Raw genomic sequence first — 24,334 nt, 5'->3', positions numbered from 1 at the left:
CAGGTTCGACGCAAAGAGGTCCAGGAATGGTAGCCCCCAAATCCAGCAAATCTAGAACTCTAGGAGTGACACAACAGGCTCCATTTTGTACAGTGTGGCAAAGGCTTCGAGACTGCAGGGACAATAGTGAGCTGTATATGTGCTGAGTTGGGAGTAAACTCACTGAGCTCACTGCACTGCACTGTTGCAAAGGGAAAACGATACAAACTCTGGCATCCTACAATGGGTCAAAACAGGCTCGGCTGGGGCCCAGATCTGATGGTCAACAGGTTCCAGAAAGATTAGGACCAACAACAACCTAGTAATTTAGGACACCTGGTATCTTCCTAATTCTGGGACCTGCTCTAACAAGAAGTGGGAAAAAGGTTGTACAGACAATGGTGCAACCACAACACAGAATCACAGGAGGTGGAAAGCGGCAAGCCAACAGCTGGGGTTACAGAGACAAATGGTGGAAGTCTAATTAAAGAGCTCAGGTCGGAAACTTGCTGGAGGGAGTGGCACAAGTGACTGCAAACAAAGAACCAGGTACCAGCCGCAGTAAGTAAAATTAAGCTGTAGACCTGTGGGTGACATGGCTTAGAAACTTGCCCTAAGGAAAAGAATCTGTTAACCAGAAGTATAATCATCCAGAACAAAAGAAAAGACAGAGACACGTGAATATTACTGAACACCACTCTGCAAAGGAGCAAAAGCCCCTGTCAACCTCAGAGTTAACTGAGCAATACATCAAGATAATGGAAGATATAAAATCCAAAATATTTCTTATAAAGCTTCTTATCAACAATGAGAAGCACATACAGGAGTTTAAGGAATTTAAGGAATGTCACACAGGAAATAGCAAACTGGAAACTGAACCAAGCAGAATTATAAGAAACGAAGGACACAGTAGGACAAATTAAAAATTCAGTGGAAAGTCTCTATAATAGAATGAATGAGGCAGAAGAAAGAATCTCATAATAGGAAGATATTTCTTGCTACAATGGCAAAACAACCAAAATGTTGGAAGAGGAACTGAGTCCCAAGTATCCAAGAATTAAGAGACGCTAAGAATTATAGGAGTTTCAAAAGGTGCAGAAAGAGAAGCTGGGTTTAAAACATATTTAATGAAGATAACAAAGGAAAATTTCCCTAATCTGGAGAAAGAATTGGGAAATATCATCCAGGAGGGGCACAGAACTTCCAACAAGGTTGATCAAAAGCAATCTTCACCACAACACATGAAAATCAAGTTCTCTTCAATTGAACCTAAGAAAAGATTCTTAAATGCACACGTAAAAAAAATCAATTGATATATACAGGAATGTGGCAATCAGACTCACAGCTGACCTCTCACAGGAAACTCTACAGGCCAGCAGAGAATACAGTGACATATTCCAGATTCTAAAAGCAAAAAAATTGTCAGCCCAGAATAACATACCCAGCAAAGCTTTCCTTTGTCTTTGAAAAGGAAACAAAATTCTTCCACAGTAAAGAAAAGCTAAAAGAACATACCTCTTGCAGACCTGCTATACGAAAGATATTTAAAGATGTTCTCTTCACAGAGAAAAGGAATAGCAGCCACCAAAACTAAAGGAAATGTGAACAACATCCTAACAAAATAACCACAGAAGACTAAATGAGGCAAATAAACAACCCACTGCTGAAATGACAGGACCAAATTACCACCCACTCATATTAACCCTGAATGTAAACGGCTTAAGCCCATCAATCAAATATCACAGATTAGTAGGCTGGATTAAAAAGACAAAACCCATCTATGGATCTGTTACCTACAGGAGACATATCTCACCAACAAAGATCAGCAGGATGTATCTCATGGATTTTGATGTACTTTTTTTTCCCATTTCTTCAAAACAGTATTCATTTATTCAGCAACACATTAGTCATTCAGTAGCATGTTATTTAACTTCATGGCACTGTAAATTTCTTTTTTTCATCCTGTTGTTGAAATTGTTTTGTGGCTTTTCACTTACGGGGATGTACAGTGACTGTGTAATAGACTATCATATCCAGATGTGAGATCAAAGATCAAAGATATACTCCCAATGAAACCGTTAAATATATCTTGACAAGAGTTTGCTGCACTCTCTGCCACTGTTCATACCTATAATGTAAACAGCACAATCATGGATTTATGACTGCTTATGGACTACACTCTTGTAATGAGTAGGGAAAAATAGGATGCCAGCACTGCAGGTGGTGGCTTAGCCTGCTACTCCACAGAACTGGCCTCAGTTCTTTACTTAAAAATAAAACTGCTAACTGAATGGAGAATATGCTACTCAAGTCATTAAAAATATTTTAATATGGAAAATATCAAGCATAGACATACAGTGACACACTGCATATTCAAAATATTTCTAATTATACCAGTTAAATAAGAGACAAATATAAACTGTTGAAATATATATATTTTTTAAACTTGGGAACATTTGCAAGCAACTGAACAAGGCTTACAGGCATTTTCCACTGTGACTGTAATTACAGTCAAATCTAAGAATCACTGCATCATTCAGTTCTCACTCAAAATTTTGAGTGGCAGGAGGAGAGGGAGAATGTGAACGTCCTTCCAGCTGGGAGCTTGCCCCTAAATGCGTGAGAGCTGGAGCGGGCAGGACAGGCCTCCCGTGTACCTGGCAAGGAGGGATCCAGCAGGTGAGCTGTTTTCTGTTCCCTCAGAGCACACATCAGCAGACGCTGGACTCCAAAGCTGAGCTGAGACTCAGACACTGCTCAGTCGGGAAGCTGGTTCTTCCTGAGCAGAGCCTTTACCTGTACCAACCACCTGGCTGCTTCACCTAGTTTCAACTTGAGTAGCACAACTTCTGCTTTTCAAGCACACTCCAGAGTTTGAGTTTTGTATGTTTATTCTAGCCTAAACAGGCACTGTATTGTGATTTTTAAAAAAGTTTTCTTTATATTTACTTTTATTGGAAAGGCAGATACACAGAGAGGAGAGACAGATATCCTCCATCCGCTGATTCATTCACTCTACCAAGTAGCTGCAATTGCTCATCTGAAGACAGGAGCCAGGAGCAAGCAACTTCCTCGGGGTCTCCAACATGGGTACAGGGATGGGTCCCCAGGCTCTGGGCCATCCTCCACTCTTCCCCAGGCCACAAACAGGGAGCTGGAAGGGAAGTGGAGCAGCTGGGACACAAACCAGTGCCCACATAAGGATCCTGGCACATGCAAGCCCAGGTTCTAGCCACTAGGTGCTTGTATTGTGATTTTATGAAATATATTTTGAGTTCATCTCCTGGCATACAGCCTCTAAAATTATTCAGATCTCCAGAATGGTGTCTTTTAGATGCAAATGAGACAACCAGGAGGGGGCTCTCTAGATACTTAGACAATGGAAACTGGTTACTCAAAGATCAAAGCATGATTACAGAATTGATCTTTCAGCCCCATCCACAATCTCCAGGGAAGGAAGAAGGGCAGAAGGTTGGATTCATCACTCATAGCAACGATACATTTAATCCTGAAAGCATGATGGAGCCTCCAAAGAGCAGGACTCAGACATGTATGCACGGAGCTTTGGGAGGGTGGTGGGCCTGATCCTCCCTTACCTTGCCCTGTTCTTCCAGCTGGCTGCTTGTCTGTGTCTTACAGCATTTCTATGATAAATGGGTCACTGTAAGTAAAGCAGTTCCCTCAATTTTGCACACTGCTCCCGCAAATTAATTAAAGCCAAGGAGAGATTGTGGACATTTCAAGTTAAATTTAATTATCAAAAGGTAAGAGTGAAAACATACTACTTGTTACTGGCACCTAAAATGGGGCAGTCTGGTGAGACTTTTAGATCTGATGCTGTCTCCAAGGAACAAGCGCCAAACCTGATTGCTACTGGAAGAAATCTTTACACATTTTGGTGAATTGTCAAAGTAGCCTGTGTTCTGAGAATGAATGAAATATAGCCATACTCATATTAGCAGCATACAAACAGGCATTAAGGCAGCAAAGATTTCTAGGGAAGAAATAGAGTCAGGAACCAGTGAGCTACGGAACAACATTCATGATGGCTTACTAGTATTTGATGACTGTTGACTAGTAGCTGATGAGAGCCCAAAGTTGGCAGCTTCCTACAGGGTGGCTGGCATTGTAAGTATTTAGTATGAGCTGCAAGAAACAATCTTAGTGGGGGTGGGGACGGAGAAGGAAGGAAGGAAGGAAAGAAGGGAGGGAGGGAGGAAGGGAGGAAGAGAGAGAAGAAGGAAAGAAGGAAGTTAGGAAGGAAGGGAGGGAGGGAGAGAAAGGAGGCAGGCAGCTAGAAGCACTTCCGCTGAGCTGACCTGCTCTGACCCTACTTGCAGAGCACTACATAGATACTTTTCCTAACACTGCACCACAGAATTGTACAGAAAAAGAAACTATGTTATTGTGGATTTTCATCACCAAACTTTTTTTTTTTTTATTGGAAAGGCAGATATATAGAGAGGAGAGACAGAGAGGAAGATCTTCCGTCCAATGATTCACTCCCCAAGTGAGCGCAACTGGCCGATGCTATGCCGATCCAAAGCCAGGAGCCTCCTCCGGGTCTCCCACGTGGGTGCAGGGTCCCAAAGCTTTGGGCTGTCCTCGACTGTCTTCCCAGGCCACAGGCAGGGAGCTGGAAGGGAAGCGGGGCTGCCGGGATTAGAACCGGCGCCCATATGGGATCCCGGGAGTGCAAGGCGAGGACCTTTAACCACTTGCGCCACCGCACCGGGCCCATCACCAAACTTTTGACTACATGGTACCAAGGAGCTATCTCTTCATCCACTAAAGAACAGACTGAGCAGCTCAACTCTGAAAAGCTCACTATTCACCTTCTGGCATATGTAATTCCAGCAAATATTTGTGAAATGAAATCAAGTACATGTTTAACGCACTCATCAAATATGTTAAAAAAGGGCAACTGTTTTGAGAGTCGGTGAATAATTATCACACATTATTATAAACTCATTTAAAACCGTAGGAACTTAACTGGTCAGGCTTTTACTACAAATCTTAAATTATTCAAAGATCCAGAATGCTAACAAATTCTTTATGCTGGTATTTCCTGAGCATCTGCCTATCATGTCCTCCAAATCCACCCCAGGTCTGTTGATATAAATCAGTCGTTGAAGCGGCTGATCTGCTCTCATCATTACCTCAGGCACCTGTCTCCACAGAAGGCTACCTTCTCAGGAGTTTCTCAGGAGTTACCCTTTCTAATTCACTTTGAAATGGACAACGAAACTTTTTTCAACTTTTCCCATCCTTAAAAAAAAAATCACCCAGAACATGCATCCCACCTCAAAGTTGTATCTTCTCATCTCTACCCCATGCTGAATCTGCACACTTGACCCATTTACTCCAATCTGGGTCTCACAACCATCATTTACACTTACAGCACTGACTACTCTGGGAAGAGTCTGTGCTTGACTGCCCATCACTTCTTTACATCTCCAACCCTCTGTCTTTGCTGCCCTTTCCACCTGCCTGTGGCACTTCAGTCTTTACCACTCAGCCACTACACTAGATTCAGCAGTCTTAAACATCTCCAATTCCTAGCCATGAACAGATGTTTGTGGAGTACACTTTCTTCTAAACAGATAAACACATTACAGAGCATCTCACACTTGTTCTGGTCAAGCCTGAATTCATAAACCTCCGTGGGTGTCCCTGCTGTCTATCTTCGTGACTAGCAGTACCATTCCAACAGGCAACGCAAGCAGAATTCAGTGTATACCTCATCTCTTCCTGTCACTCACCTTTCATCATTTGGTTTCTAAGCATCTGTCTGTTCTACTCAGTTCTTTTCTAACTATTCACTCCTTGGCACAAAATACTGATAGGCTGAAACAGAGGCATGATTAATTTCAGTGTCCACTCTGCCCCTTCCATCCCTGATCCTGGAGAAATGAAAATATACCTGGACACCCTCATCTTCTTAAAACTCTGAGATGTGCGCCTCAAGCTCTTCAGGTGAGACTGGCATCCTCAGAGTGTACGCTGGCCAGAGCAGAGCCAGCTAGCGAGAACTAACGGATTAAGTGACTTGTGCAAGGTTTTTCACTCATGCGATTTTAAGTTCTATAATCACAACATAAAAGCAAATAGTTGAGTGGGTTTCTTTTTAATCACTATTCAACCTGTACTTACTATCACTGAGTAATAAGGACTATTTTGGAATAGCTACTAAGATGAACTGGGCTTTGTGTGTGTTCCTAAAATGCAGAGTCAGGGCATGGAAGATTAAGAAAGAGAAATGCAGTTGTGTCACAGTGAACACAACCCAGGGTACACATCAAAGGAATGTGGCTGTACCTGTGTGCTGGGAGTTGTACAGGAGGAGCTCAGAGATGATGTTCTAGTGGAACTAACATTCACATTTCCAAAACCGTGTAAGAGAGCAGAAGGGTGACAGGGGCCGCCACTCTGCCCTAAGTCTACAAGGGCTGCTGCAGGAACTGCCCAGGCATTTCATACAGGTGGGCGTCTGAGCAATGACATGAAAACCAAGCTGGAAAGGCAGGTACTCTCCACACGCTGACTAAGCCAGGCACGTCTGCCACGGCTGAAAGGCAGAGGAGGAGGACTTCTCTGTATATTAAAACGAAGGCTCTGGATGTAATTGACACACAGATGGGTAGGTGTCCCACAGGCAATCATCACCACTGTGGTAATGACCACAACTGACCAACAACAGGGTGAAGAAGCGAGATGAGCATCACCCGCAGTCCACGTGGAAGGTTCCTGAAGAGGACACATCAAATCCAACGAGGGACATCCCTGCTCTGGAGTCCCAAGCCTGTCTTTTTATGGCGCTCTGTCTTCGTTCCTAGCCTGCTGAACAGTAGTTTCTCAACTGAAATTTGGGACGTGAATTGCTTCTGGCAATCACTTAACACTTTTCAAATCTTCACAGGCATAATTTCAAAAGCAGTAAATTTAGTAATAAATGTATTTAAACTGAGCATTGCACTCCTTAACAGAACATATGAATTAGTACCAGAAAGTAACCCAACTCACGAATTTGCTAATTTTGCTAAAATACACTAGAAAGAATATTACCATCAATATAATGATATGTCAGTTTGATAACATAACTAAAAACAACCCAATATATGTATTTAATTTAATTTAGAATTTAAAAACAAGGGACTTATTTCTATAAAGGGAGTATGTTTAACTTACTGAAAAAGTTATGTACTATAATTCAGTTACATGGTTTCAGAGTTAATTCCTAAAAGTCCTGCCACATGTAAGTAAACTAATCTAATAGCTCCTTTTATCACAAACTTTTCAACCCCAATATTAAAATGCTTATCTGGACCATGATATTTAGATGTCTGAATAACTATGTTTAAATATTATAAACATTTGAAATGTCAAAAATTAATATAATTGAATAAAAATATAAGTAAAATCAGGGACATTTGGTTTTCTTAATAACTTTCCCAACTGTATTTCGATGCACATAAAAAGTAAATGCGTTACAACTGGTTTGCCTAAAAATAAGGTACTAAAGGTGCTACTTACCAACCATCAGAATGGCATGCAAACAAATTAAAGGGACGTAAGAAAATAATTGAACTAAAAAGATACACTGAAAAAAAATCACTCAACTAGTTTTCTTCTTTTAAGCACTTTACTTTAAAATAAAAGTTAGTAAATATTTTAAGCTAGAGCACCTGCTTAGAATGCCATAAATATATAAAGAAATGTAAAAAGAAAAAAATACAAACACAAAACACTAGAATGCATTATACTGAACAATGAAAAGCTTATTTAATCATGGAATATAAACATTACTATTTAAGAATTAGCAGGTGTGTGTAATTAAACTGTTACATAATAAACTCAACATGCAAATTTTGGGGGATACATGGTATCCAAGGCTAAAATGAGAAGATATCATATATAAACTACAAAAACGTTTTTAAGAGAATCAACCCACACTGCCTTATTACTCTATGCCCAAGACTGTGTCTCTTTTACTTGCAGCACCTCAGATTTAGAGCCACAGGCTATCCAGACGGCTTGTCAACAGGAACCAATCCTGACGCAGAGAAGCTAATCTGCAGTAAATCCTCACAAGAATCCAAAGGAGGGTGCCATCCGCACGTTCTGGATTTGTGAGAGCTTGTTCACAGTTACCTCCGACAAGACACACTTCCACATTATCACCAAGGAGTTTCATCTACTGAAGCGCCAAGTTTGGGGAAAAACCCTGGAGGTTGGTTTTCAGAAGTCTGAAGCACTGCCAGGCAGCCCCACGGCATGCGGAAAGTGTGTTACACAGCTGAAACAGCGTTCAAGGATTTCTGCAATCCCAACATGACACTCAAGTCTTAAAACACACACTTTGCCATATTTTTTAATCTGTATGAACTGTTATCCTAGAAATAGCACCACTTTGTGAAGATTATGTTAACAGAATTTTCCACTATTCTAAAGTGGAATAAAATAGCACAGCTACAACACAGCGATGAGTATAAAAAGAACTGGGTTAAATTTTCTTTGATTCGTTTTGCAAGAAGAAACAAGTGTGTCAGCACATTTAAGTTTCCCAGGAAGCTCGGTGTCAGCTCGACCGGAAGGAGCTCCAGGTGAAGCAGAGTGGATTTCCTCAGCCTAGCCCTAACATTACAATTTGGGATCCTACCATCCCTGACATGAACATTATAGTGGTTCAAAGGGAATTTTAAGTTACAATGATAGATAAGCATATATTAAGTGGCAAAGATTAACATATAAATAAAATAGATTTTTGTTAGTATTTATTTTACCCCTTTGGAACAAAATTAAACCAACTTTTTCCAGTGAAAGATGCATGCATATTTTGAGGACACAGAGATTAGCAACAAACAAATCATTTTAATTTCTCTTTATAATTATAACTTAATGGATAAAACTAACTCTCAAAGATCTTATTTGTTAAGTGAAAATATCTTACAATTCAAAAATTTCATTATTTAAAATTTCCCTCTGAGTGTTTCAAGGGCAAGTTGCTAATTCTGATCTGCCGGGAACCAGGAAGTCCCAGAAGCTGCCGGGCTCACCCAGGGAGCGTGCCCGGGGAGGGTGCCCGGGAGCGTGCCCGGGAGCATGCCCGGGAGCGTGCGGCGCAGCAGGCACAGGTCCTCAACTGACCGCAGTGCTTTCCAGAGCCGGGCGGAAGGGACGTTCTTTCTACATTGCAACTTGAATAATCTATTTCACGAGCTTGAGTACCTTATTTTCCAAAACAGGTTTAAATGTGTATACTACTTTGAGATACAAATATGAAAAACATGTAAATAAATAAGAATTCTATGCACTAAGAAAAATTAAGGCCAGGAACTGGTTAATGTATATTAAAAGAGAACCATTTTAATAGCATTTTAATGTATACTTAATTTAGAAAGAGAAATTATTATCTAGAGCTGTCACTTTTTTCCCTCCAGAGATTTGGAACAAAATTTGTTTCCTTCAGCGTGCTTATCGTACTATATTTAGTAAAAAAAAAAAAAAAAAACAAGGCTTAAAAAGCCGATGGCCTGCTCAGGGAACACGGATCAACTCATTCTCATGAAGAGTTTAAGAAGTGATCAGTCTTGCCTACATGAATGTAAGCAAGGCCTGGCTTCTCTCAAACCTATCATCTATGAGTTTGATATTCAAACCCACCAAACTGCTTTAAGTAAACGCCTCTCACATTTGAAAATTCCCATGGCAGCTCAATTAGTTTGGCAGACATGAAGACCCAAATTCAACCCCTTTCTCCTGTAGTTAAGCCATTACAATGACAATTCTGCTCCAATCTTCTGAAGAGACTGTCCCAGCCAGATTCCCACTCAGACTGAAATGACTCTCCAGGCACAGAGGGGCAGCACGGCTCCCTCCAGAACAGGCGCACTCTCCCAAGGAACCACCAGCACCTGGGGCTGACAGATCTACGCTCTGCCTTCTCTCAGAACAACATCAACGGGTGGCCAACAATACCAAGAATCAAATTACTCAGATTTGGTCAAGAACTACTCTTGTAGAGCAGCACCAGTTCACCAACCGCTAAGCTTAAACACTTCAACTCAAGGTGAAACCACTCAGAGCTTCTGTGTACCTTATTCATTAACTCGCTCAAATATACTCACTGCAAACGGTCATAAACAAGCACAAAAACTGCTCAGTTTTGTATTACTGACTTCAATGTCTTTGCTTATTTTTATAAGGAGATTAACCACATGCCAAAAATTTTTTCATATTCACTTTCTTCAGTATCCGTGTAAGTAAACAAAAAAACAGCAATGAAAAAGGATTCTACTTATCATAAAGTTAAAAGCTTACAGATAAACACTTTGTGAATTGCCTGAGGCTTGGTTGGCCAAAGTCTGCCTTTACGGGCCAAGGTCTGTCTTACATGAAGAGACCATTTCAGGTTATTGCTACACAGCTAGCACAGTCTTCATAATTAACAGAAACCTCTGATCGTCATTTGTACTAGAATGACTAAGGATTGTAACAAGAAGAGGGGCATATACCCCACTTCCTATTTCTGCCCTATCAGCATGGTCCAGCACAGAACTCCATCAATTTCACCGATTTGTTGTTTTGTAGGGCCCCTAAGACAGTCAGGAAAGATTATAGGCTATGTATTCACACAAACTCCTGGCTGGGAAATATTATAATTTGATATTTTCCAATGAAATAGGATGAGGAATAGAAGCAAGGATGGCATCTGACAGCTGCGACTCACTCCCAGAGTGCGTGTTGGATACACATGCCCAGGTGACATTCCTGGTGAGAAATGTTGATAGAATGTTTCAGAGCTTTTGTGTATATTGCTGACCTACTATTTCACAGCAAACACAACTCCAGACTAACGAGATCAGCATCACACAGTAATTAGAACCGCACCCCGAAGAATTTACAGATCTGTCTAAAGGAGGTTTAGTTCAGGGTTATGTGCTGAGATTTGAATAAGATGTACTTTAAAAGATGTACTTATTTTTATTTGAACGACAGGTGTTTACAGAGAGGTCTTTTTTACTTCCCAAATGCCGAAGGGCTGAGCTGAACCTATAGGAAGCTGGAAGCCAGGGGATTCTTCCCAAGCCCCCTCGGAGGGCCTCGGGTCATCCTCCGGAGCTTTCCCAGGCCCTGAGTAGAGAGGTGCACAAGGAGCAGGGCACCCACGAGGGCCGCTGGCGCACGCAGGCCAACAATCAGCCTGCCTCGCCATGGCGCTGGCCCTTAACATCACTCACATAGTTTGAAGGCAATGGATAAGAACTTGTCAGATAAAAAACAGTCTAAGTAGATATGCTAACTTTTGTCTAGTTACTGCAATGTTTATTCTTATTCAGGAAACAAGAGAGGAAAGTGAACTAGTTATTAAAAACAAAGAACTATCTCATATACAAATGTAATATCTTCAGAGTAAAATTCTCCAGATAAAATATTATTTTATTCCACTAACTAACGATACAAGATCACAGAAAATCCTTTATTACTTCTATAGTTGAATCAGATAGTGACTGTGCTCTGGGAAACAACTGCTCTACTGAGCCAGCTGCCCTGAGTCTCCGCTCCCTGCCCAGGTGAGGACCAGCTGCCCTGAGTCTCTGCTCCCTGCCGAGGCGAGGAGACTTCCTTGCTAAGACAGGACTGAGTCCTTACCTTCAATGGAGGAAAGCTGAAATGAGTTACCAACACTTAGTTACATGTGCAGCTTTGCAAAATTAATAGGAATGCTTTTAGTTTTTCAAAATAATTACAAAAACAAGGAATGGAACTAGAAACTTGTACGGATATTTATGAACCTTAAAATCAGCACATAAAAAAAGCATAAAAACGATTTTTTTACCTTTAAATATGTTAATGCCAAGAAAGTCTATTTGCTTTTTTCTATCCCCCTCGAGTCACTACTAGATCATTTGCTTAATCAAAATTCTTTTACGTCTTTCCAAAAGGAGACACCGCTCCTCAGGGAAAATTAGAAACATTTACACAGACATAATAATAATCCTGGGCTCTAGCTGTAAATGTATTCTTTAAATGACATTCCCCTAGAACTGTATACCAGTCTAAAAGATGAAGACAGGGGCCTGGCACAGTAGCCTAGCAGCTTAAGTACTTGCCTTACACATGCCAGGATCCCATATGGGCACCAGTTCGTATCCCAGTTATTTGGGGCCTGGGAAAGCAGTCAAGGATGGCTCAAGGCCTTGGAACCCTGCACCCATGTGGGAGACCCGAAAGAAGCTCCTGGCTCTGGGCTTCAGATCAGCTCAGCTCTGGCTTGCTGCAGCTAGTTGGGGAGTAAAACAGCAGACGGAAAATCATTATCTTTCCTCTGTACATCTGACTTTCCAATAAAAAACAAATCTTTAAAAAATAAATAAATAGGGCCTGGCGGCGTGGCCTAGTGGCTAAGGGCCTCGCCTTGAATGCACCAGGATCCCGTATGGTCGTGGTTCTAATCCCGGCAGCTCCACTTCCTCTCTATCTCTCCTCCTCTCTGTATATCTGACTCTGTAATTAAAATAAAATAAATCTTTAAAAATAAATAAATAAGAGATGAAGATAAAATTGACCTTTAACAACAAATAGTTAAGACACAGTTTTAGAGACTTGGTAATAGCTAGCTCTGATGCTGGGAAACAGCTATTTCCTGTCATGTTAGCAGCACTATAACCTAGTGCAGACTTCCTAGGAAACAACCCAGACATTTCAACAGGATTAAGCATTAGCATTTAAAATGCACTTGTTGGGATTAGCACGGTCAACTAGCAAGCTAATCCTCTGCCTGAAGCACCAATATCCCATATAGATGCAGCTTCAAATCCCAGATGCTCCACCTGATATCCAGTTCTGCTTATGCCCAGGAAAAGCAGTGGAGATGGCCCAAGGCCTTGGGCCCCTGCACCTGATGGGGAAGCTGGGCAGAGACTCTGGGCTCCCAGCTTCATGGGCTGGGAGTCACTCTGAGGAATGAATCAGGTGATGGACTGTCCGGCTCTCTCCCAAGTAAAATAAACAGAACTTAAAAATTATGCCACAAGTATATTCACACAACTTAAAGTAAATGCACACTCAAATTTTATGCAGCTTTTCCTCCTTGGTAAGAAGGAAAATAAACAACACTGCACATCCAGACGGAGAGGCTCCTGCATGGTGTCGCGCGAGTACGACAGCATGAAAGGAAGGAACTGCGGGACTCACATGCGGCAAAGATTGTCTTTACATGAAAAGTGAAACCAGTGGGGGCTGGACGAGGTGCAGAATCACAACAACTTTCCTTGCTGTGGCACTTTTGCCTGAACTCACACCAGTCTGTAACCTCTCTGCCCTGCAGCCAGGCGGATTGAGAAGCTCACAACCATCCACAATTTGCTACACCTGATGGCGAAGTCCTCAGTTGGAAACAATGTAACTGATGCTCCATCCCTTGGCCGTGTCACTGCTCCTTCTGCTACCTTCTGACCCCTCTCTGCCTTCTGCTGTGGTTTTCTTCACAACTAGTCAGAGAAACACCCCAGGGTCAGGCCTTGGTCTTTCCTCCTATACCTACATTCTTACTGATCCATTCAGTCTCAGGCCTGATGATACTGAATGTGGAAAATGGAATGCTGGGAACAGGGCTGAGGAAAGGAGTCCACACTGGTGGGGCTCTGAGCACTCCTGAGGACTGATGTCTGAGTCACTGCACAGCATCCCCCACGTACACCAGTTCTTTTTCCTTAGCTTTTGCTTACTTCTGCAGGGTTGGGTCCTTTTTCTGCCCACCCTAGGCCATGAAAGCGGTGTGTATGCTGCTACAATGGTTTCAGTTCTCAGCATAGTATCTTCTACCCAAACTGTCAAAAATTAACTGCAATTACAATCCAAGACTCCAGCAGAGTTCCGGAAGAGTTGCACTGACAGATTCTGCTAGTGCAATTGTGTAAATTGGGGGGAAAATTCCCGGTGCTACCTACTCTGTCATGTACCCTTAACCTAAATTCTGAAACAAGTAACACATGGAAATTTCAGAAAGATTTCATAAAAAATCTAACAGAAAGATCATACTGGCATTCATGGCAATCAAAATCTAAAATTACACAAATCACTAAAAATTATCTTCTTTCATACTATGAATCTGATATGCTTTATTCCATTTCCATGAAATTAATGAAGTAACTTATTTCTTTAAGTTTAATTCAATGCATGGTTCTTAATAAAAACACATCTTAGAAGAATTACTGAAACATCTTTTCCATTAAAACTTTACATGAATAGCAAGGAAAAAAACAGATACAGCTGAATTTATTTACATGTGACGATAAGATCGTTCAATATTTTTAAGCCATAATTATTTCTTAAACATATTGAAGGAATGATAAATCCATGAGCCTTATACACGTTTTTTAAAGAGTGCCTAACCTATCTAGAAATAGTAACAATGAATTGGTGGGAAACTAAATTTCCTTTGACTTTCTCCAATTCCTTTCATAAGAAGCATCTGGGAAGAACAGCACATCATCTGTGAGAGCATCCCTCAGGTAACGTCCAAGGAGAAGCAGCAAACCACGCCGAGCATCCTCGGTGTCTCACCCCCACTAATGCCTCACAACAGCGGCAGTGACAGCATGCTGGCCAGTCCTGCAGCTCAGGACACTGAGCCTCTCAGACACTGCATTCTACAACCTAACAGCCAGTGGACTAGTTAGGAAAAAGCCCAATTCACTGACAACTCGGGAAGCTTCAGTTATCTGCTGTATTCTAACAGCAAATCCTGACTTTCTCCCACCAAACTCACTCATTTGTTTATTATTAACTTACTGTGTCACTGCTGTGTGCTGACACTATCCTATGTACCACAAAAAACAACAGTAACCAAGGCAAGAGATGAAGGCTGAGTGAACAAACAAAAGCAGCAGCAGCAGCTGTAAGGCAGCATCATACATGCCATGGTCACTGGAAGCACCACACTTTGGAAGAACAAATTTAATGGTAAAGGTGGAAGTAAAAAAAAAGTCAGACTATGATTGTATTTTTTCCCATTTTTTAATTATATTTTTGACAATCTTAACATAGTTAATTAGGGTAAAAAGGTTCAAGGGCTACAGAAGTGGGTAAGACTATTATTTCCACATCGTTTCCTTCACGTATCTAAAGGGGATATTAAGGGAGAAGCCCCACCCAGTCTCCCACCCACCCCAGGTCCCTGATGTGGGGCATGCTCCGAAGGTCTTGCTCAAGTGGTTTTGACAGTTCAACAGTTCTGAACTGCTGCCAATCTCGCCATTCCTAGCATGATGAGGTCGTTGAAGAATCCACTGATTGACATAGTCCATCTCAGAGCCTCCGTGTGCCCAGTTTTCACTGCCAACATATGGCTGAGGCGGTTGATTGACCTGTTCTGTCATCGGTCTTTTCATGGTTAGGGTTCTGAGTCTGGCAATTCAATTGGGGAGATCCCCAAAGAAACTTTGAGGTGTTCCCAGACCTGATTCTTGCATGTACTAGCAAGTACAGGGCCCAGCACAGTCCATCACCCCGATCAGCTGGTGGTTGCAGTTGCTGGGTTGGTTCTGTTTTCACTCCCGACTTCCACTGGAACCAATGGGTGTTGCAGTCCAGCCTGTTCTGCCCAGCACATTCTTGGCCCTCACATAAACCAGTGGGAGCTGCAGCCTAGTCGGAGTGACCCACAATAACTCCCACCAGGCCCGCCCCCTACCCTGGATTGCCAGTATGTGCAGCAGACTAGTCCAGCCTGCCCCACATCCCATTCAGCTCTCATACATGTCATTGAGTATTAAAGCCTAGTTCCATCTAACCAGCTCCACTATCCAGTGATTGTATTTTTGTAAGGAAGTATTAAACAATTGTTGATATCATGCTATGGAATACATGCATCAGAATAGAAAGACCAGTTCTGCAACTATTCCTAGTAAAAATTAAAAAAAAAAAAAATTAGAAATACTTTCTAGCTGTCACAGGGGTTGTAGCATAGCAGGGCAGTTAACAAGCATTTGGGATGCCCACAGTCGTCCTGGAGCTTGAATGCCAGCCCTATCCTGTGTCCAGCTGGGCTCCTGCCAGTGCACCACAACAGGGGACAGCAAGTGACAGCCCCTCTCAGGTGGGCCACCCACACTGCGTTCCTGACACCTGGCACTGGCCTGGCTCCACCCCAGCTGCTTTAGGCACCTAAAAAATGAACCAGCAAAAGTAATTAAGGCAGAAAACCACGTGAGAAAATGAACATTGTGACACTGCAGATCAGCACCACAGAAAAAAGCGTCTAAAGCAGCTTAGTGTAAAATCAAGTATTGGGTTTTTGGGTGCCTTAGTTTGCTTTAGAAACAGTCGTGTGTTTCACGGAATTAAGCAGCCATTACATATTCTCTCTCTTTTTTTTTTTTTTAAGATTTATGTATCTGAAAGGCAGAGTTTATAGGGAGGCAAAGAGCAGACAGAAAGGTCTCATACACTGGTTCACTCTCCACATGGCTCCCACCTGCTGTGACCTCCCCAGGCACATCAGCAGAGAGCTGGCTTGGAAGTGGAGTAGCTGGAACTCGAACTGGCACACTTATGAGACATTAGTGTTTGTTACAAGCGCCAGTTTTAATCACTATGCCATCATGCTGGTCTTATGGCAGCCACTATATTTATCATCAACTCCAATGGTTTTTGACTCTTGCTTCGTAATTCTATCCCTAAGCCACATGACCCTCACAAAGTAGGACCGTATTAAGTTTAAAGCTGAGGCTAGCTTTGTGTGGCAGCTGGTTAAGCTGCTATCTGTGATGCTAGCCTCCCTTGCTAGACCACCAGTTCAGGTTCCAGATGCTCCATTCTTGGTCCAGCTCCCTGCTGGCCCAGGTATGTGCACCTCTGTCATCCATGTGGAGACGCGCATGGAGTTAGACTCATGCCTTGACCCAGACAAGACCAGCCCTTGTGGTTATTTGGGCAGTAAACAAGCAAACCTCTGCCTCCCTCCTGCTACTTCACCACCTCTCTGCCCTCTTCTGTCACTCTGCCTTTTGAGTAAGTAAATCCTCTGGTTAAAAAATAAAAAAGAAATAAATAAAGCTGATCTATTTGGGCCACTCTGAAACCATCAGCCCTTAATGCGAAGCTTGGATATTCCAACAAGATTGTATTTTATCAGTTAAAACTATGTAAGCAGCAGGGTGAAGTGATTTAATCAATTCAGCCTGGGGAGCCGTGATGTATCAGAAAGGTCAATGCTTTCACCTTCCTGTTGACACAATACACTGTAACTTAGTAATGCATCACAGGTAGACAATACTGACTGAATCCAGGCTGCATTTTCCGTAGTAAGTATCCAAGTATTATCTTCCTGAATCTTCAAATTCTTACACCAACTTCAACCCTAATGCTTTTATTCATATAATAAGCATTAGCAGAAAGCTTCCTATATGCCTGACACAGTCCCAGGTAATGAGAACTCGCCATGTAAGATATGAGATGCTTTGAAATGTTTGGTATGGCTAAGCCGCTGTGCCAGGCCCACAACCTGGCTCACAGCTATACAGTTTAAGGTATTTCATTGATTTAAAATTCTGCCATGGGGGTTGGGAGGTGCTGAGAAAGCCCCCAAATCACGTGGTGCAACCCAACAATTTATCTCCTGTACAGAGACAGAGAAGCTGTGCCGCACACTGTCACAGGGTCCAGGCTGGCTGTGTCTCATCTCTGCAGGCGTCAGGACAGGATGAAGCTTCTCTGGAGGTCCATGCACTGCCTACTAAATGCTCTGACTGCAAAAGAACACAGCTAGACTCAACAGTCACTGAGCTTCAGGGAAAGAGCAGGAGCAGCATTTCCATACGCTCGGGAGAGAAGAGCCCACAAATGAGTATAATATCACATCACACAGGCAGAGATGGGATGCGAAGTTTCTGCTAAGTGCCAGAAAATGGTTCACAATCTTCAAAACACACACCTGTCCTGGAAACATCTCCTTGGGTAGAGCTTTAGGGAATGGCTTGGAATCTGCACTACACTTCTCTCCAAGAAGTTAGGAACGCAGAGTTCCACAGATTCATAAATGCATTAAAATACAAACATTGTACTGTCCATCATCTTGGGCAGAGAATCCAGGTACACAGCCCAACCCCAAACTGGAAATCACTACTTTTGATTTTCAATTTCAAATTTCTCTCTTAAGGTTAAAAAAAAAAAACTGCCATTATTCACAGTCACTGAGGTTTCACATGTCAGAATCATCCCAAATATTCGATTTGGAGGCTAACGTCAAACAAGATACAAACTAAAAAAAAACTTCTACAATTCTCCTATTCTCTTACCTTATAACTTAGCCACTCTTTTATACTTTATTGCAAGCAAAAATGCTCTAAATGAGTAAGTTTCTCCATTTTGCAGCCTGTTCAGATGTATTAAATTGCCACACCGTTCAATCTTTTGAACAACGGGAAAAGTTCTAAGTAATTTGGTCACATTAACATATTTTCAAATATTTTTTCCATTACAATTCTTCACACTCTCCTAATCCTAAACAGCCCAGTGAGATAACACTCCTCGACCTCCTGACCCAGGCCTGTTCTCTTCTTATTCTCAGATAACCTCTGATGCAAAAAGCATGCCGAACCCAGCATAACTTCTACACCTTTCTTAAAAACATTGAAAATATTCTGTGTTTACACAGTGCAATCTAGCTCTCCAGCTTTCTTCTCTCCATGAACACATGCTTTCATTTTAAAAATGTATGGAGTTTTTCAGAAAAAGAAAATTAACAAAACCTATGGAGTTTTGCTCATGAAAACAAGAACCCACACATCTTACCAACACAAACAAGCTAGGTACGAAAGGAAGGAGATAAAAGCACCGATTTTCACAACCCTGAGAAAACAGACAGAAGGTGAGCTGCCTGGCACAAGAAACACTAGGTTTCACAAACACAAGAAATTTATAGATGATATTACAGCATACAGCAATAAGCTAAAGGCTAAGTAAAACACTAAAAGTAAAAATTTAGAAAAAAATGCAAAGACTTTACTTGTTTTCAAATGAGAAAAACCATGAAAACAAGCGAACAGGAAAAAAATTTAGTAGAAAATTTAGTAGAATTAATAAAACTTGACAGAAAAATTTTAGTAAGTTTAAAAGCTGTGTGACTAAAAGCACTAGGAAGGAAAAGAAAGATTAGATTGGATTCATATTATATAAAACTCTCCCGCAATCCAACTTCAATGAAAAGAATAAATTGCCATTAACTTGATATTGGCATTTCTAATAGAGGAGTACTAACGTACAGTGTTAACTGAAAGTAATCAATATCAGAAAAATGACCAACGAACAGGAACTAGGAGGAAGCTTGTCTGGAAACAGAGCATTCATTCTAAAACATGACATGCTCACTTTTTCTGTTCCTTTAGTATAAAAGCATGCAGTTCAAGATCAGGTAGTTGGGCCGATCCAACCAGCACAGATGTCCCTGTGTAAGTAACACACATCCCAGAACCACTAGGAAGAATGTCCTGAAATTGGCAATTCTGAGTACCCAAAGCGGGCAAGTTCACTGAACGACATTCAGCAGAGCCAAGGTTCCATGACACAGAACTCCTTCTGCTCTGGCAAATAAACGGCTTGCTCTGGGAAGAAGCTTGGCACAGCTGCTGCACCCTACAACCCATGCTGGCTGGGCGACACGCACGGCCCAGCGCCCGATTCCAGCTGCTTGCTCCCGTGCAAGTGGAGAGGCAGTAGGGACTAACAGAAGTGCTTGGAACCAGACCACTCACTCACATGACTCAGACGGAATTCCCAATCCTGGCTTGAGCCTGGTCCACCCCCAGCTGCTGAGGCATTGTAGAGAAAAGCAGTGGCCTGACAGAGCTCTTATCTCTTAATATACATACAAACCCCAATCAAGTTCTAAAGCAACATTCTCTCTCTACTAAGGCTACAGAGGGGTTACTTTCCCTAAGCATGTACTTAACACTCTTGATTTGTAATCCTAAGAAAGTTTATTACCTCAACAGATTTAAAAAAATTATAATAATTATTGTGATCTGTTAAATAACAACCTTGTATTCTTCAAAAGAGATAAACACAGCAATAGATCATTATAACTGTCTTAGTTCATGGGCCTGGCACAATAGCGTAGCAGCTAAAGTCCTCGCCTTGAATGCGCCGGGATCCCATATGGGCACTGGTTCTAATCCTGGCAGCCCTGCTTCCCATCCAGCTCCTTGGTTGTGGCCTGAGAAAGCAGTCGAGGACGGCCCAAAGCCTTGGGACCCTGCACCCGTGTGGGAGACCCGGAAAGAAGTTCCTGGCTCCTGGTTTTGGATCGGCATAGCACCAGCCATTGCAGCTACTTTGGGAGTGAATCATCAGACAGAAGATCTTCTCTGTCTCTCCTCTTCTCTGTACATCTGCCTTTCCAATAAAATAAATAAATCTTAAAAAAAAAACTCTCTTAGTTCATATATATACAGAAAGAAGGCAGAACTTTCTGAAAGATGCAGCTCTACCAATTATACAGCACACAACACAAAATTTATGCCAGGAAAATACCTTTTAGAATTAAAGTAGCTTAAAGAATTACTAAAATTATTATTACAGAATTAACAGAATCACTTAGCAGGACACTCATAGCTTCCACCAGTCTATTATATTATGGGGCTTAATTGCTTAGCATCACATGAGCTGATTATTTTCTGATATACTTAGCAATAAGTCTATGCTATTACTCATAGAACCAATAGTCACATATGCTTCCAAAAACCCCGTTCCGATACAATGTATTCCAAACCAGCAAGTAAGAAAAGGAGGATTACATAACAGTGTACCAACACAAACTCTGGTTTCTATTTCTATTCCTTACAAAATCAAAAGAATTTAAATGATTTCTTTAACTTAAAGGAATTAATTATGTAAAATTATTGGAAAGTAATTGATTTGTGATTCCTTATAAAATCAAAAGAATTTAAATGATTTCTTTAACTTAAAGGAATTAATTATGTAAAGTTATTGGAAAGTATTTGATTTGTGAGTTTATTTGTAGAAGACACTAACATAACTAGGTAATAAAGATTAGACCAATGGGAAAAGAAAGGCAATGGCTGCTGTACTCATTTATGCAAATATTAAAACATTTTTGTTGGATGTAATACTCTAGTAAATAGTTTAAATGCCATTTTTTAAATTACTAAGAAGTTTCCTAACAAAGTGAAGCAGAACCAAGGGAGATGAATAGAGATGAAATGGAGGAAAAATGAGAAAACAAAAGTGGCTCAGTAATTTCTCATGAGATGTCACCCTCAAAATCAGTCTATGTCCTATTTAAGATAAAATGAAAATGTAAGAGTTCTACTATCACCGAAATAACTAAGTAAATCCTGTACATTAATAGAAGTTACACTCAGAGTTCATTCATCTTCCTGTAGCCAATAAGGCGATGCCACCGAGAGGTACCCGGCATCCACAAGCCATAGGAACAAAGCCACTCGGCAGCAGCATCCTCCCAGCGCAGTCCCCCTCACTCCACGTGGGCAGGAGAGGAGTCGACACAATTGAACAGCTTCCATCGTCTAGCTGATGTGCTCAGTTTACATTCTTCCCCAATATATTTTGACTCAAGAGTTGAATACTATTTTTGAAAATCAGTCATTACTGACGTTGCTCCCCCTCCACAACTATTATACAAAAATAGGTCAGAAAAGGATTTTCCAGGTAAGAACCTCAATAACATGCATTTTTGTCCATTAGTCAAACATTATATTTGACTATGTTTCTCTATTTTCTAGTTAATAAGTTGTACTGTATTAGAATAAACATAAATTCAAAATAAAGCTGACTACTAGGAGTGAAGCCCAAACCTAAGATTTGAAAATAATTACTTACTGCAGGTACCAACAATTTCTTCACTTCTTCCACTGCTCTCTTCAGTTTGATTTCTGCCCTGTTCTGAGCATCTTCCACAGTGATCAGTACATGCAAATCTTCATTCAGATGCTCCCAATTGGGCTTGCCTCTATTTTGCTCCTCCTAAAAAAATTATAAAACACATTATTAAAGAGTTCTCTTTTTTAATTTTTATTTTGAATTTTGTGGTACATTTTTGTATAGGCTGGGATTCCCCCTCAAACTCCCACCCCCCGTCAGATTTTTCCCATTTTGTTACAATAGTGTAGTCCTTCATAAGGAATCATAATTCAGTCTCTTATTTAAGTGTATCCTGGCACTGTTGGTACAGACAATGTCAGACAATACAGCATTCCATTGTCTACACATGTCCAACAGTCTCATTGGGAATCCATCTTTTGTCTGGATGCAGGGATGCATGTTCCATTGTACCCCCACGTCTGTACATGATAGACCCCAGTATTCCATCAGTATAAATTACCATAAGTGAAAAACGATGAAACAAGGTCAACAACTGGTATGAGTTAGAACAGCGACAACAACAACATCAACAACAAATTATAGCACCTTCCAAATAATCTTTCAAATAATCTCTTTTCTCTAGTAAAATTCATCACGTGCTCATGAATCATACAATGGCACCATTTTTCCCAAGACACTTCTGTGTTTCCTTTTTGTCACAAACGTGTTGGTAACTCAGTGGTGTGTTATTTTTTCAAAGAGTTCTCTTTAAAATAAGTCTGCATTATTTTATTTTAGTGACATTAGATACCTTATCAATTATTTCAGTGTGAATCTTCAACTTACACACACGTACACACACACGTACACACACTCTGCATGTATGATTATTAGGTTAAATGGCGTTACAATAAATAATTGACGAGTACCTACTATGCACGAGTCAGACGCTAAAGATACAACAGTCGCATGAGAATCCCAACCTATACAGTGCTTCTGAGTAATAACTAACTCTATATATGGCCTCGTCATTAACTCACCACGTGAAACAGCTTAAGTAACAGGCTAACTTGCAGTTTCCTTAAGGTAAACACAATGTTGCCAAGGATAAGAAAGACCTCTCAAAATCACATATCTAAGTTTTCATTCTCAAATTCAAAACTCTTTCCACTTTCCACAACTGTTTCTGATGCCACTAGCTGCACCCATAATTAAGACAAGGGATTTGCAAAGGTTAATATTCTATAACTACAGTGTTACTTAAGTATTTCAAGTAGTAATTATTAAACATTTCATTATAATCCCAACAAGGAATAAATTTAAGATCCGTTAACTTTCCTAATAAACTTTACATTTTAAAAAGTGAACTCTAAGATCACTCCCAATTAAAATCAAGTCACAACTATTAGTTTCACAAAGAATACTGACATTTCATTTCCTTGTTATTGCCTAGTAGCCTGACAAGGAATATTCTCATGCTGAAATCTGCCAATTTACAGGGACGTTTCTTAGAAGTAGAGCTGGGTGAGGTGGGCGTCTGGCACATACCCTGTGTGAAGCGCCCACATCCTACGTCAGATTGCCCATGTTTCCAATTCCACTTCTGATTGCAGCTTGCTATTAAATGCAACAGTGAGGGAGTCATGTGGTGCAAGCGGCTGGTCCCAGTCACCCACAGGGGAAGCCCAGATGGGCTCAAGTTCTTGCTTTTGTCCCAGCACTGGTCTTACTGTGGTTGTTTTAGACATGTGAAAATGTATCAGCAGGGCCTGGCGTGGTGGCGCAGTGGTTAAGGTCCTCGCCTTGCACTTCCCGGGATCCCATATGGGCACTGGTTCTAACCTTGCAGCCCCGCTTCCCTTCCAGCTCCCTGCCTGTGGCCCAGGAAAGCAGTCGAGAACGGCCCAAAGCTTTGGGACCCTGCATCCATGTGGGAGACCCAGAAGAAGTTCCTGGCTTCGGACCGGCATAGCACTGGCCATTGCGCTCACTTGGGGAGTGAATCATCGGACGGAAGATCTTCCTCTCTGTCTCTCCTCTCTGTATATCCACTTTTCCAATAAAGATAAAATAAATTAAAAAAAAAAATGTATCAGCAGACTGAAGACTTCTCTCTCCTGCTTTTTAAGTACATACATAATGTGTATATACTTTCCACTAAAGATACAATATTTCATAATATGTTCTTGCTTAACATTTTGGAGATAACATAATTCGCAGTGTATAAATTACATATACTAAACTTAAAAAATAAAAGTTTATAAACACATAACTGGTATACATAAATGCATCTGGCTCAGAGCCCAGAGCAGCAAAGGCAACAGCTAGACGTACCTCTTGCTTCCGGGCCCTGAACTTAGAAGTCACTACTTACTGTCAGATTCTAGCCAGAGAAAACCAAACAGCTTTCCACTACAACACATATTTTGACATCATCCAAAGAAAACAGAAATAAGTTTCAACAAGATAATATATTCTTATTTTCAGTAAACATCTTTAGAATGATACT

General features: G+C 41.2%; 1 protein-coding gene across 6 annotated transcripts in view; it reads right to left on the bottom strand.

Moving 5' to 3' along the window:
- QKI (QKI, KH domain containing RNA binding) overlaps positions 1-24,334 on the bottom strand; it is a 136,873-nt gene that overhangs the window by 22,223 nt on the left and 90,316 nt on the right. For all 6 annotated transcript variants that reach the window (XR_005882134.1, XR_005882135.1, XR_005882133.1 and 3 more), the window contains exon 4: positions 21,844-21,987. Coding sequence is in view for 3 of the 6 variants with exons in the window: in XM_040965174.1 (XP_040821108.1) it covers positions 21,844-21,987 (144 nt within the window). In the remaining 3 variants the exon portion in view is untranslated. The remainder of the gene's footprint in view (positions 1-21,843; positions 21,988-24,334) is intronic.

The sequence above is a fragment of the Ochotona curzoniae genome, unplaced genomic scaffold, assembly GCF_017591425.1.
Source record: "Ochotona curzoniae isolate NIBS_2020 unplaced genomic scaffold, NIBS_Ocur_1.0 scaffold_3890, whole genome shotgun sequence".
Lineage (NCBI taxonomy): Eukaryota > Metazoa > Chordata > Mammalia > Lagomorpha > Ochotonidae > Ochotona > Ochotona curzoniae.
Note: the sequence above shows the minus strand (reverse complement) of the source record. Positions and strands in the feature narration are given on the sequence as shown.